Genomic DNA, 14981 nt, shown 5'->3' on the forward strand with positions numbered 1-14981 from the left:
AATAGGGGTCCATACATAAAAAGGTTGGGAACCTAGGCCTAATTCTGCTCCTGTGATTTATGGTCTATTTTAGCTTGTTTAGCTGGACATAATGGCCTGTGCAACAGTGCAGCTAGTTGAACTGCTAAGTTACAATGAAAGACCCTGCTGCAGTTCTGACCTTGGATGCTGTATGCATAGAGTGTGCACACTTCCCTTATGAACATGTAGTCCTCTCGCCTCCCAAAGGTTTATGGATTGTAAACTGGCCACATGGAAAACTAGCCCAGTTTGTATGTGAGCGGTGGGATTCGAGGACAGTTGTTGAGACTGTGGGAATGGTTGGGAATGTTTCAGACTGGATGCTAAACATTGTGAGTGGGAAAGGGAGAACAGCTTTAGGTCATGGTATACATTAGACATTGGAAGAAAGATGGATACTGTCCAACAAAGTGAGTTTGCAGAGTTCAGCCGAACTAGGAGTTTTAGGGTCATAATTTTGGGCTTATTTCCTGTGAGGGTAGAAGGATGAGGATAAGGTAGGTGAATGTGTGGCTAAAGAGACGGTGCAGGAGGAGATGTGGATCATTGAGATTGAGATTGTTCTCAGGACATGTACAATGTATATATAAGTTGGGATGTTATGTTCCAACTTTACAGAAAGCTAGGTAGACCAGATTTAGTGTATTGTGTGCAGTTCTAGTTGCCATGGTATAAGAAGAACTGGAGGAGATAAACCAGGATTATCCCTAGATTAAAAGTCTTTAGTTATGGGGAGAGAGGGAATAGGCTGGATTTGTTTTCCCTGGAGAGGAGACTAAGGGATGACGTGAGTGAGGAATATCAAATTTGAAAAGGTATAGAAAGGACACAAAATCGTAATCTTTTTCCCATGGTAGAGTTATCATGACATTCCGAGTTACATTAAGGGCTGGACGTGCAAAAGTTTTGTAGAGCTTATTAGAACTTCTCAAATTAAAGACCGATGGAAGGCCATGATTGCCCATGTCGTATGACAAGGCACATAATGATGAGAGGCATTAAAAACTAGAAGACATAGTTTTAAGGTGAGAGGAATGAATTTTTAAAGGGATTGGTTGTAATTATTTTTAGCACAGAAAGTTGCTGATACCTGGAACACCTGCCAAGAGGAACTGGTAGAGTCAGTAAAATTACTGTATCTTGGAGTCATTTCGGCAGACACTTCAAATAGGCAAGGCACAGAAAGATGTTACCCAATGCAGGAAAATGGGATTAGAGTCAGCACAGATGTGATGGCCCAACAGGACCATTTCTATGACTCAAATAAATAATTATAGGATTAGTCTAAATAGATGGATGATGATGATGAGATGAGCTGGGTGTCTTTGAAGGATCTTGTGTGATGGTTTGTTAGACTGAACTGGCCATTTATTTCTCGCTCTGTTGGATATTGTTCTGTGCATTTAGCATTTGCATTTTGTATTTGCATTTGCCTAATTACAATTGCAACCAGTTACTGAAATAATTCTGCAGCTGTAAAGCTCTGTGCATAATCTCCTAAAGGTGAAAGGTGCTAAAATCCAAATGCATTCTTGAATGTTTACAACAAAGTGAATGAATATCATCAGAGCGTACTGTGTCGAGGTGTATTAAATTTTGTAAAAATATTAGATGAAAGTCTGAACAATTCCAAGAGACACTTTAGCTCTTTGTGAGCCTGCAGCATATAAAGTGTCTATACAAATTAAACACTGTAGATGTGTTAAATGTTTGTTCATAGCTGTTGTATTCTTACACTATAGGTTTTGTTAAATATTTGCTAATCAACCCCTGGATTCTTTCTTAGCCTCAGGCACTAATGGCAGGAGAACCAAAAACCAAAATATTTATCTTTCTCTGTGTGTTTGCGGATTGAGTCCTGATTTACTGAAGCACCTTTCACTCAGTTCTTGGGACTTCGCCTAGACCAAGGATTCCGCTCGATAGGTGCCTAGGACGGACCCAGGGTGATTTCACATGTCGTAATTCGGAGCTTCCCCCGGCAAAGGCGACAGTGAAGTGTCGGCTGAGGATCCTGAGCTCTGAAATCTTTGTAACTTGCTACGTAGTATTCTGTGTGGTATATTTATGTTTTCTGTTTTATGATAATAAACCCGTATCAGGTTCATTACCACCGGCATGTGGTGAAATTTGTTAACTTAGCAGCACAATGCAAAACATGATCATATAGAAAGAAATTGCATAAATAAATCAATTCCAGTAACTGTATATGTGTATACTGAATAGATTAAAATCGTGCAAAACAGACATAATATATATTAAAGAGCGAGGTAATGTTCATGGGTTCAATGTCCATTTAGCAATCAAATAGCAGAGGGCAAGAAGCTGTTCCCGAATCGTTGAGTGCGTGCCTTCGGGCTTCTGCACCTCCTTCCTGATGATAGCAATGAGGAGAGGGCATGTCCTGGGTGATCAGCGTTCTAGATAATAGACACCGCCTTTCTGAGACACGGCCCTTGAAGATCTCTTGTATGCTACGGAGGCTAGCGTACCCAAGATGGTGCTGCGTCATTTTACAACTTTCTGTAGCTTCTTTTAATTTACTTTTAAGTTACTTTATTGTTTTTGTACGCTGGTTACCACATCTCCTGGACACTCGAACTGGACTTGTGAGTCTAATAATCCAGCCCATTCCATATACTAATGCATAGACTAAGATTAACGTTTATCCAAACGGTGAAGATTGAGGGAAATGAACAAAGCCATCTTGTTATATCTCAGTTTATTTTTAAGGGTTTATTAAACCGTTTTACTTTTTTTCTCTCCATTCTTTTCTAAATATAAGTCAGCATTGATTCTCATTCTCGGATATATCAATCGCAGAGCCTTTGTCCCTTGCACTAACTTCTTTTTTTGCGGGCCTACAAGTGACAAGGTGGCTTTCTCTGTGGCTTTTTGGATACGTGAGTTTCAGAGGGCCTTACGGCTCCTTTGCGGCTGGCTCACGGCTGCTAATAGGTCGCCGAGCACGTTAGGTTCCCGCTCAATAGGAGCCACACCTTCACCGCTGGAGTCGGCTGCCTTCAGCAGCCCACTTCCGACCAGAGCGCCAAGTAGCCAACGAAAGCGCCATCCTCTCCAATTTGCAGCCTTCCATTGTGTGGCCCCGGCGCAGGACCTTATGCTTTCCCTGTCTGCCTGTCCGTCAAACTGATGCAGGAGATAATGTGTGACATTATTCACCATATGATCGCAACAACCCGCTCCTTGGGTGAGAATTCTCAATTGTTAGGGTCTGAAAGAGAAAACACCTTCCCCCCCGACTGGAATTTCACTGCAATCCATATCGCGAGACTGCAGTGCGCGAAGAAAAAACACATTTAAACAAGAATACAGAAAACAATGGGCTGCTTATGTTATCCCGCCAGGGAGCCAACATATTTATATCTACTTCATCGTGTGCTTGAGGTACACAGGCGGACTGTTGATATATTTCGGACAGAATCAGATTGCACCGACTCTTCCGCGCGCCTCCGTTAAAGAGGAGTATTAGAAAATATAAAGCCGTTCATTATACCACAGAAATCTATGGAATGAGTCATGGTTAGCCCATTATACGCGATTGGTATTTGATTCCATAAGCATTCATTGTCTGGTTTGTTTTCAAAACGCTCCTTTTGTATTCTCAAATGAAGTTAACGAGGCATCTGCCATCACTCGATCTATTCACACACCCACGTGAGGACAGACCTTATGAATGTCACCGTTCAGATTCCTGGAACACTAACACTAATGTCCAATATTTCTGCATTCCGAGAGAAATAGCAAACTGAGGGGTCAGGCTATTTACAAGGAACTGCATCCCTCTCAAAGAAAGTGGTAATCTGTTAACTTATTTAATGGGAAATGTGCTGGAAAAGCCCACTCGTGGGTTCTACAGGGCTGGATTTGAATGATTACGGACTGACCCCGGCGGACCAACAGAAATCACACGAAACCCGGGATTCAGTCGCATTAGGCCCTACGATTTATGTCTTAACCACTCATAGAACGTACGAGAACTAAATACTGTACAAGCATCAATCTCATAATTTCCAAATCATCCGAAGAACAGTTAACTTTAACAGAAACACAAAATCTGCCGATGCTGGAAATCCAAAGCAACACACACAAAATGTTGGAAGAAGCAGCAAGCCAGGCTGCATCTGTGGAAAAAAGTAAACCGTCGATGTTTCGGTCCGAGACCCTTCAGCAGGACTTTACCAGATACTTTTATTTTTTTCAGATAAAATTAAATCCCAATGTAGATAGAAAAACGATTGTTGTCTCCAACCTAACAGCTGGCAGTTAACTTTTCCCTGGTCTTTGACTTTTCCGGTGCATAACATCACAATTCTTTAGTTTGTGGCGTGTTACGAGCCGGCTGCTCTTGGTCTTTCGATTAATTGACCGAGGATTTATTTTAGAAAGGGGTTCCACGTTGCCATTTGTATCTGGTGCCGAATTCTGAAGGACACGTTTGAATGCCTCCAGTGAAGTGTGAAAGATGATTATTTTGAGCCACTGTTCAGCCCAGGCCGATCGCTTTCTCTCTCAGTCTCCGTGAAAGCGATACCTAAAGATCAGGAACGAGCCCGCGAGGTGGCTCCGCGCGCTCCCGAATCCCCTTCAGCCCTGCTGCTCGGAGACAGCAGCATTCAGCGGAGAATAAGTTACAATTCCGTTCATTAAGAACAAAAGGAAACTATTGTAAAGAAAAAAATAAGGTTTTAAGTTTAATGACCACCGGCGAAGGTTCTAACTTGCTAAGTGGATGTTTTAATTTATAATGAAATGCACATTCAGTGCTGATCTAAATCACTAAGTATGTTTACTCGGTGATATGCAGAACAGCAACCTGATCTGACAAGATTTCACAGTCGCATCGCAGCCTCGAGTCGCTCTCGCTCTGATTTGATCTCGCTCCTTCCTCTCCGGTTTATCTTCATTCGCGTTCGGGGAAATCGCCCACTTAAACATCGCGGGGTAAGTCGAGTAACAGGCGGCTTGGCAGAGTCTCGGGGCTGAGCGCATGACACATTGTCCCGTAAGTTTTACATTACGAATGCCGACATCAAACAGGTGCAGGGACGCCTCAGATCATGAGCACACAGACATTTTGTCAGGAGAAAGACCGGCGAGCGTGATTTTTTAAAAAAAAATCAGACAATGTTGAGGGACATTTCATGTCCGCACTTCACAGCGCCCAGCAAAACCGTGGCTTGCCTGAACAAGCCGCTCGGAATCGGAGTATTAGACTGCGCTGCAAAAGACCAGTCGATATCTACAGCCGGCGGTCTGCCCTGGCTCTTCAACAGAACATTTCAACTTCAATAGCCCTTTCAAGGTGAGTTGAAAGTTACTACCCCGTCTGCCTTCAATACTTTTTCGGTTTTACTCTCACGTCAAAGTATCGAAACAGGTATAAATAACAGCGAATGAATTATTTGTCTTCTGTTCACCAGCAAACAAACCCAGTTCACAACCTTACAACCAAACTCCCCTTCACGACAATCAATAAAATAGCACAGTTATTGACAAGGTAAGTTCCTTTTGAAAGTACTTTTTTACACAACGCGCATTCGTCGCTAAATAGTGATCGACTCGCCGTTTTACACGCGCGGAACTAATGGCCGTAGCGGGAGGCGAACTGCAGACTGGAGCTAAGTTTGCACTTCTTCCCCGTTTGGTTGCTCGCGCGGTTCATCGACAGCTTCTGAATGAGCAAACCAGGGATCTTTGCCCTGTGCGCTTCTCTCGCACCCCACACTTGCTTACAGGTGTCACGGATTTTCGTCCCGCCAAGCTGCTTTGACCCCGAATGCTGCTGATTTCAATGCAGTGGCTGTAAATAAATCCATGCAGTTGAAGGAGTCCGAGTTACTTTTATTGCAAAGGGTTACCTGCAAAGTACTACTTTCGGGAGAGGAGCCATTGAGTTAGTACTTCATTCATTAAATGCCTGACATAATTACGTTGCAAACCCCGACTCAGCCGACATTGGGTATCAAACACACTTACAGATAGCTGGTGAAACTGCTGAGGTTTGCAGGAATCGTCGTCAGCCCACTATCCGAGCAGTCGACTCGTACCAGAACGCCGTCTTCTTCGCACCGACAGGGAGACGGGCAGCCGCCTTTCCTTGGCTGGGAGGAGGGGAAGCAGAGCGGCAAAGCCAGTAGCAGGCGCAGGGACAGGTGAAGCAATCGCGGCCGCCTCATGTCTCTACGGGCAGTCGGCGAAGGGGCTCGGACTCCGGCCACGCAGCCACATGCCGCGCCGGCGCCAGCCTCAAGTTCCAGAGCAGTGGTAGCATGGCCCCTTTAAATAAGCGCCCCGCCCATCTCTGACATCACACAGAGGCGAGCGCTCTTCTCCAAACCTCTGTCCCCATCCCATCCATTCCCCGTCCCACTTCCCAATCCACGCTCTCCTGGGCAAAGGGCAGCAGCGCACACGCGTGAGTGGACCCCCGTGTCACCCACCGGCCCCGGGGTAGCTGTCAGTCACCTATTTCCACACCAATAACGGGTTGTCAATCACCCTGCTAACTCGAAAGAGTTACTCGATTGTTAAAACAAACCTGAGCACTCTGGATGCCTTCCAGCAAATATGAACCACCTTGGGAAGATGTGAACGATTCTTGAGCACCCAGGACACGCTCTCTTCTCACCGCTGCCATCAGGAATAAGGTATAGGAGCCTTAGGAACAGTTACAACCCCTCAGCTATCAGGCTCTTGAACCAGAGGGGATAACTTCTCTCAACTTCACTGGTCCCATCACCGAACTGTTCCCACAACCTAAGGACTCACTTTCAAGGAGTCTTCAGCTCATGTCCTCGATGTTTATTGGTGCATATACAGTATTTATATTATTGTGTTTTTCTTTTTTGCTTTTTTTTTGCATTTATTTGCACAGTTTGTTGTCTTTTGCCCTCTGGTCGAACGTCCTAGCTGGGCGGTCTTTCATTGATTTTGTTATAGTTATAACTATGGATTACTTGAGTGTACCCACAAGAAAAGGAATCGCAGGGTTGCATATGGTGACATATACGCATGTACTGTGATAATAAAATCTACTTCGAACTTTATTTTAAAAATGTGATTCTATCAATGCATGCAAGTATTGTCCGTGCAGTCGAAACTCTCAAATGCTCATGATAGTATCAACCTTCACTTGCAAGTATATAGCGTTAAGCGGCTGAGGCAGAGGGAATGAATTTTAAAAAGGGAATAGGAACTGACCGGAGTTGTCTCTAAGAAATAGTGGGATAATAAGTGTTTTGAAGGGGATGGAGGCGGAGAATGGTTGGAATGCAAAGTCGTTTTCGGGGCGTGGGCAAAGGTCACCGCAAACTTCCACCTTTTCGTCTTAAAGCACAGTGAAAATGCATACACGTCCCATCCTAAAGCGCAGGCATTAAAGCAATACCCCTTCGTAATCATGCCTCGACAAGGCATCAAATACATAAATCATGCGGCACGCAGCAAAAGTGAGTGGGACTACACATCTCCGAAACTACAGTATTTCCTATTTCCTTTAGCTAGCCAACTTCTCAACAGAACTCACTCAGGTGTAATATTCTGACTGTCCCTGCACAACCTCCGTTAAATGGTCTTCCCTGCTCTCCGTGTTCTGTTGATAATTATTGAGTCTGGTCACATGTTCACATTTATTTAAGTCGGATTATTGAAGTTTGTGCATGTGACCGTTCTGTTAATTGCTGATTGCTCGGGGCTGCTTGCACGATTGTCTTATAAATTGTTGGTTGCTATTGTTGTTGTCCGTTACGGTTTTGTCCAGTGTTTCACGCTTGGCCCCGAACCACAATCAATTCTGGTATGTTTTGCATACTGGCAACAATTAATCGATTCTGATTCTGATCAACGTCTCCCCACTACGCCCCTTCGTGAACAAACCGACCTGCCTTTGTCACATTACCGCAAACTCCCAACGTTCGGCCATTACTATCTTATAACAGTGCGAATGAAACTCACTCGCATTAAAAATGAGGTCGGCTGTTCCGTTTACGAATGAAATCCAGTTTACTCGGCGGGAGGGCATTTGAAGATCTGCTTGAAAATGGGCAGGACTGCTTTCCGAACTTTTACAAACATTTACAGGATCTCGAATCGTTTGGACTTGGTATCCTCGAATGTCGCATGCTATGTAATAAAATTAATTAAAAATAAGGCTAATGGTCTTGTATTGCAAATATGCAGTGCAACTCCAATACGTCAAACTTATACGGTCAATGGTATTCGTGCTTCTTAAAATTAAATGTATTTGTACGCTAAATGTTAAATATATTTGAGATGAAATGTCGCGTCTTGAAAGTAAAATACATTTTTGTTAATATCTGGACCATACATATTGTCACCTCCGGCGGATGAGATCTACAGTGAGATCCAACGCTCGGTGGAGAGCCAAGGCACAGAAGGCGTCATGGTCATCCCCAACAACCAAGGAAGAGCCCTTGCGACGCTTGTTTGTACCACTGGGAATGGATTTCTGAGGTCGAGAGAACGGAACTGCCCCTGCGCAACGGCCTTTCCACGTTAAAAACTCTCCCACGCAGGTTTTTTGTCATGTTGAGCACGGTGGATAACCATCACACTTTGCTATAAACCTCTCCTAGTATACTAGATTTTTAGATAGATATTAATAGAGCGAACTCTCTGTAAAAGAAACGGAGATTCTGGTTGAAGTGGTGAAGCAACATGGAGCCGGATGGAAGTTTGGTGACTTTGGGATGTGGGATGAATGTGGCGATGGGGGTGGAGTATATGAAGGTGGAATGGAGCGAATGGAGGGAAAGGAAGATGTCATGGATGGATAAGAGAAAAAAGCACAATCGGGCACTTCCGACGAAAGACAGCAATCTCAAGGTATTGCTGGAAGGCATAGTTTGCCGTGGAAGACTTGGGAATCTGGCTAGGGGTGGTGAAGAGCGAATCTCATAGAATCAAGACTGACGCTCGGCTGGCATTAGATACTCGTCATAAGCACGTCAATAAATCCCCAGAAAATCATCAGGAAAATGTTGATTTACCACAACATGTGCTCGTCTCAAAAAGACGCTCCAACTCCAGAGAGGTGGAAAAAAATGTCTCGGAATTAGTCGAGCAACGAGCAAGATGCTGGAGGAACTCGGCGGGCCCCGCAACATCTGTGGAGGAAAATGGATAGTCATGTGAAGGGTCTTGGCGCAAAAGGTTGTCTGTCCGTTTCCCTTCACAGATGCTGCTCGACCCGCTAATTTCCTTCAGCACCTTGTCTGTTGTTTCAGATTCCAGTCTCTAGTCTCATCTTTTTGGGACAAACTCCTGCCTGATTGCATACTCAGGATTTCATCCTTTAGTAATACAGTATCTTGAAAACGAACTAAGTCATTGATAAACATTCAATAATCTCACTGTTTCGATTTTATAACTCAAGACGGACAGAATGATATATAATTTATTGATCCCCGAGGAAATTACAGTGTCGCAGTGGAAATTACAAGTGCACAGACATACAAATAATGGAAGAGAAGTAAGAAAGAATAAAAAAAAAGTTACCTCAGTCTAACAGGAGGTTGGGTGGGGGGGGGGGGGCGGTTCATCAGTTCTGTAGGTTGACTCTTTATAGAGCCTAATGGCCGAGGGTAACAGTTGCCTCTCATAGGGATTTTTGGAGCAGCACAATTGTCTTATTCTATTACTAAAAGTGCTCCTCTGTTCAGCCGAAGTGGCATGCAGAGGGTGTGAAACACTGTCCAGAATTGCCAGGATTTTCCGCAGAGTCTTTTGTTGTATCACAACCTCCAGTATGTTCAGTTTGACTCCTATAACAGGGCCAGCCTTTCCAATCAGTTTATTGAGCCTGTTGGCATCACCCGTGTTGATGCCATTGTCCCAGCACACCACCGCATAGAAGATTGTACTGGCGACAACAGACTGGTAGAACACGTGAAGGAGAGGCCTGCATACTCCAAAGGACCTCAGTATCCTCAGGAAGTAGAGGCGACTCTATTAAAATAAGTAACATTTTAACCAAATCTATAATTTATAATAGACCATGATCGTCCACGTCATGCGACACGACACATAATAATGATGATGATAACAACAATAAATCATAATCTAATCGAAATTTACATAAAATCAGATGATTAAGTTACATCGCTCCAGGCACACAACATATCCATCACTGCGTGTGAATGTCGCGGGGCCGATTTCTGACAGCGAATACCCATCCGAGCGCACAGTCACCAATGCACATCCATCACAGTGATGTAGCCACAGCGCAGAACTATCTTAATGCATATCCTTCCAAATACATATTGTACCTAACCCAGCGTACACCGCTCTGCATACATTGTGCATGTTGGATACATTACATTAATAGCCGCCTGAATGCATATTCGACCCCGTGCGGTACAATTCCATTACATGACCTACAAGGTCCCAGGACCGCGGTGATCCTGGGACCTTGTAGTCTCCTCAGTGAATATCTGTAACTGCGTGTTTCCACTTCAAGCCGCCTGCGGATGAAACTCGCATTATGATGCCGCGCTGACATTTCGTTATGAGAGTGGGAAGGAAGGAAAATCCTGCAGTTGAAATGTAAGCTGCGGTGGCCGTGTTTGCATAGCTTTTTATTTAATGTGAGTGCAGAGTATTTAAAATTCTGGAAGTCATAGTAATTCTTTTCTTGGATATATACAAAAGGAGCTGTTCCACTCCAAATCGGAAGGTCTGTTTAAAATCTCAGACAAGAACCTAATCCGCGTCAAAATTCTAAGAGAGAGAGAAAAAAGCTTATTTAATTTCCAATAAACTACGGAGATTAATTAGGCTTCCGCGGCAGGAAGGGAGTAATAGAAAAGCGTTTTAGATATATTCATGCTAAATACGATTTGATCGAGTTTTTAAAGTATTAACCTATTTGTTATTTATCAGTCTTTGTTTAAATGTTTTTTCGTAAATTCTATAGTATTCCTTTGATTTTCCGTGGACGCCTGCAAGAAGATGCAGATCAAGGTAACATAGAATGTACGTACTTCGATAATAAATTTTACTTTGACTATGTTTTGAGAAGGTTCAATTGAGAGAGTCTTCTGTAAGTATGTAACAACCAAATAGTGCGCAGCACTAAACATAACGTTTTCTTCGTCCTCGCGTTAGAGCCACCAGTTACATCCACACTCAGAACATGCCCCAGAGCCCCCTGTACGTTTCCTTCCTGTATTAAGCACTTTATTGTTCCCAGTCCTGATGAAGGACCTCGGCCCGAAATGTCGACTGTTTCCATAGATGCTGCCTGACCTACTGAGATCCTCCGGCATTTTTTGTTGCGTTTTGCTCCGTTAATTATGTGTTGGTTGATATCTTGCCAAAAGTCACGCTTTGATACGTGAAGTTAAAGTTTAAATTTTTGGAGGTTTTGTTTGCGACACTATTACAGCTCGGGGCGCCGGAGTTTGTAGTTCAATCTTGGCATCATCTGTATGGCGGTGGTACCGGTGGAGCCGGTGGACTGCGTGAGATTTCTCCGGGTACTCCGATATCCTGCCACAGTCCAAAGACTTAGCAGGGGTTAATTGGTCATTGTGAAGCGTCCCGTGATTAGGCTAGGGTTAAATTGGAGATTGCTGGGAGGCATGGCTCGGAGGGCTGGCAGGACATATTTTGCTCTGTATCTCGATAGATAAATAAATAAATAAAGTTTACTTTTTCAAAGTTTTTTGGTGAATAACATGAAGATTTATCCGTACTTGGGATGAAGCCAAGCGGTGTTTTTTTTTAAACATTTAGCATTTTTTACTTTTTAGCATTTAGCTACCAAGATTTCCACTACTTTGGAAAGTTGTTATTGGTGCCACTTCTAAATCTCAAGAAACTGGTAGATATGCCGGAACATATAAATCTTGGGACTCAGGCACTGCGACTGGCAAGCTATGAGAGGCAGGGAAAGGTAAGGAAAGAGCATTAGAAACTACGGGAAAAGAGGAGCCAAATTAACACATGGAAAATAGTTTCTACCTCAATGTGTGAAATTAATCACCACATCGTTACTTAAAAGGGCTTTTGTTCTTCGCTTTACCAATTTCCCATTTAAAACTATATTGGAATAATGTTTAAAAATTATGACAATAGATTTGATTAATGTCATTAATATTATTTCTTCATATAAAACACGTGAGCTTGCAATCCGACTGTTCATGTACGCACACCAGAGCAACAAACCGTCTAACAGAATGAAACAAAAATCAATTGATTCTATCTTAAAACAAACCACTGAAGGGCCAGTCCATTTTGCTCTATCACAAAAATATTTTCAAATATTTAAACGTGAATAGTATACAGTATAGAAAGAAAGCGAAGACTAACGAAATTAAAACGAACTAACTAGTCCTGAAGAAGTGTTTCGGTCCGAAACGTCGAGCTTATTAATTTCCATAGATGCTGCCGGATCTACTGAGTTTCCCCCAGCATTTTGTGTGCCCAGCTAACTAAATGCACGTTCTATAAAAGTTTTCTTAAATTGAAATTGCATCACCTAATTCCCACCATTTAACCCGGACTGTCACATATGCGACAATCCGCGGGAATTATTGGCACTTAGAAAATATCGAATCTGCTTTAGGCCGAGTATATTAGATGTGTTATGTAATCAATCTGTATCAATAGTGTTTACAATTTTACTTTCGATCATTTTCTAACTGAGCAAAGGAGAAGGAAATGGTTGTGACATCGCACAATCAAGTATTTCTCTGTCATCTAGACGCGTAGTTGCAACAACGTAGCCCCGGAAACAATGTCCTGAATGTAGATGGAAGTTTACATTTTCTTTGTAACTCCGTTCGTGGGAATGTGATAACATCCAGGTGCTGGATACGATACAATGCAGCCTGCAGTTCCCTGCTGGCTCTAAGACATTGGCCGCAGCTCGCCAGTTATGAAGTGGAAGAGGTAGCGTTTCTCTATTGGATGACTGATGCCCTGAGCATTCAGCGATCTGCTCTGTTAATTATAAGCTTCTTGGTAGACAAAGACCTCGCACCTGGTGTAATGTTTCCAGGATTAGTCATTATTTCTCTCTCTTTTAAAAAAAATGTGTGTAATTTGCTTCCCGTCCCGGAGATGACATAACTTACATTCCTACTACGGAAGGACACTGAGTGAGCAATGGGCTGAGAGCGAGCAGGAGGGAGGGAGTGAAGGTGCCGAACTTTAGTGGAATGTATTCCTGGGGCTGAGATAATGGGAAGGTCTTGCAGCTTTGTGCAGTTTGTTTTTCTTTTGTACAACCCCCCCCCCCCCCACCCCGCCTTTGTGAGTTGCCTTCTCAGAACGTCAAAGAACCCTTCTGTTTTCACAGGGCTTCAAATTTAAAAATCACCTGGTGGGACCCACTAATGTTAGAAATGCAACCTTGCCCGATGCCGTTAAAGGCGGGACACGCTCATGGCATCTCTTTAAATTGCAACATTTATTGTTTCAAACGGGATTGCTTTCAACCTAAACTGCAATGAAATACTTAATAGATTATCATCATGATTTCATAAAATTAACCGCGATTTTAATTCCTACAGGCGACCTCGGTAACACCCCAGCCACAACCCAGTTAAAATTTCAAAGCAGAGGGCAGGTGAACGCTATTTCATGTAAAACATCCCCCCACCCCTTGCTGAAGTTATTACGATGGCTTTAAGAGTTAATATGCAATAGAAGCGACGGATGAGAAACGCTCCCCCCCCCCCGCCTGCCCCCATTTTCGTCCTTCTCATACAACCCCGTCGTAAGGGGCAGGACGTAGGGGGGGGCACTCGACCCATCAAGGCTATGCAGGCTCTCAGAGCAATTCAATTAACCGTCACCCCCTTCCCCCACACATACACACCCTGTAAACTATTCACTGCCACTCACATTCCTTGGCCAAGTAGCCACATTACCCGAAAAAAAATAGCTGGAGAAAATTTGGCAATCCAGAATCCATCAATCTGTAAGGAAGCAAACTATAAAATCAAAATATCACGGGTGTTTTAAATTTGAACTAAAACACAAAAATACTGCAAATGCTCAGCCAGCAATTGTGTGGAGAACAATAAACTTAACTTTGATCGCAACTGGGACTCGTCAGGAATAGCGCAAGGTGAAAAATGCGGAGACGGGGGTGGGGTGGATGTGGGAGAGTCCCGCCGTTTCCCCCGAGACTCTCTGGACTTCCTCCAGTCACTCTGGTTTCCTCCCATATTACAAAGACGTGCGGGTTAGGGTTAGTGAGTTGTGGGCATGCAGTGTTGGCGCCGGCTGCACGCGGCGACATTTGCGGGCCGCCCAGCATGATCCTCGCTGATTCGATTTGACGCAAACGACGTATTTCGCTGTATGTTTCGACGTACATGTGATAAATAAAGCTAATCCTTTTTTTAATCTTTTAAATAAATTGTTGGACTTAAGGCCGAATCTGTAAGGCTGTACCGTGCTGGGTCAGAGAATTAACGGGTGCCGACTTCGTTCGAACAGTGTATGAGGCCGGTGGGAGACAGGTCCGAGTAAGATTGGGCAGGAACGGGTTCACTGACCTGAGGTGTTCTGCAAGGTCTGCCTCTGATTAGTCACTTGCGTGCCTGACACCAGACTCCCAAACAAACTGACTCTGTTCCGAGCACTGCCCTGGGAGAAGACCAACAGAAGAGATAAAGTTTCAAAGCTGTGTTCAACGCTTCCTCCAACAAATCGACACCCCCCATTGATTCCTGAGAGTCTCTGGTCATAACCATTCCAAGTGGCGATGGAGCTTTTGGGATGGTACTATGGGGCCCAGTTTCAGGAACCCACACACAAGTGGTAGAAGGAACACAGCACCTCCCAAACTACCATTCACCTGCCCTGTCAGTCATCTCCTGATGCTTGAGTGGACAACCGGCAGTTCACACTTTGGGCCTTGCGGCACAAGATTAAAAGAGGAACAAATCCAGTGTATAGGCAGA

At 43.8% G+C, this 14981-nt stretch overlaps 1 protein-coding gene across 3 annotated transcripts in view; it reads right to left on the minus strand.

The window, feature by feature from the left end:
* LOC140734940 (leucine-rich repeat-containing G-protein coupled receptor 5-like) overlaps positions 1–6378 on the minus strand; it is a 176907-nt gene extending 170529 nt beyond the window's left edge. Inside the window, exon 1 of one of the 3 annotated variants that reach the window (XM_073059664.1) lies at positions 6022–6378. In XM_073059664.1, coding sequence (XP_072915765.1) covers positions 6022–6221 — 200 coding nt within the window. In that variant the 5' untranslated portion in view covers positions 6222–6378. The remainder of the gene's footprint in view (positions 1–6021) is intronic. The other 2 variants (XM_073059663.1, XM_073059662.1) reach the window with 2 other exon arrangements.
* Positions 6379–14981: the final 8603 nt, after the last annotated feature.

This window comes from Hemitrygon akajei, chromosome 10 (assembly GCF_048418815.1).
Source record: "Hemitrygon akajei chromosome 10, sHemAka1.3, whole genome shotgun sequence".
In the NCBI taxonomy this organism is placed as follows: domain Eukaryota; kingdom Metazoa; phylum Chordata; class Chondrichthyes; order Myliobatiformes; family Dasyatidae; genus Hemitrygon; species Hemitrygon akajei.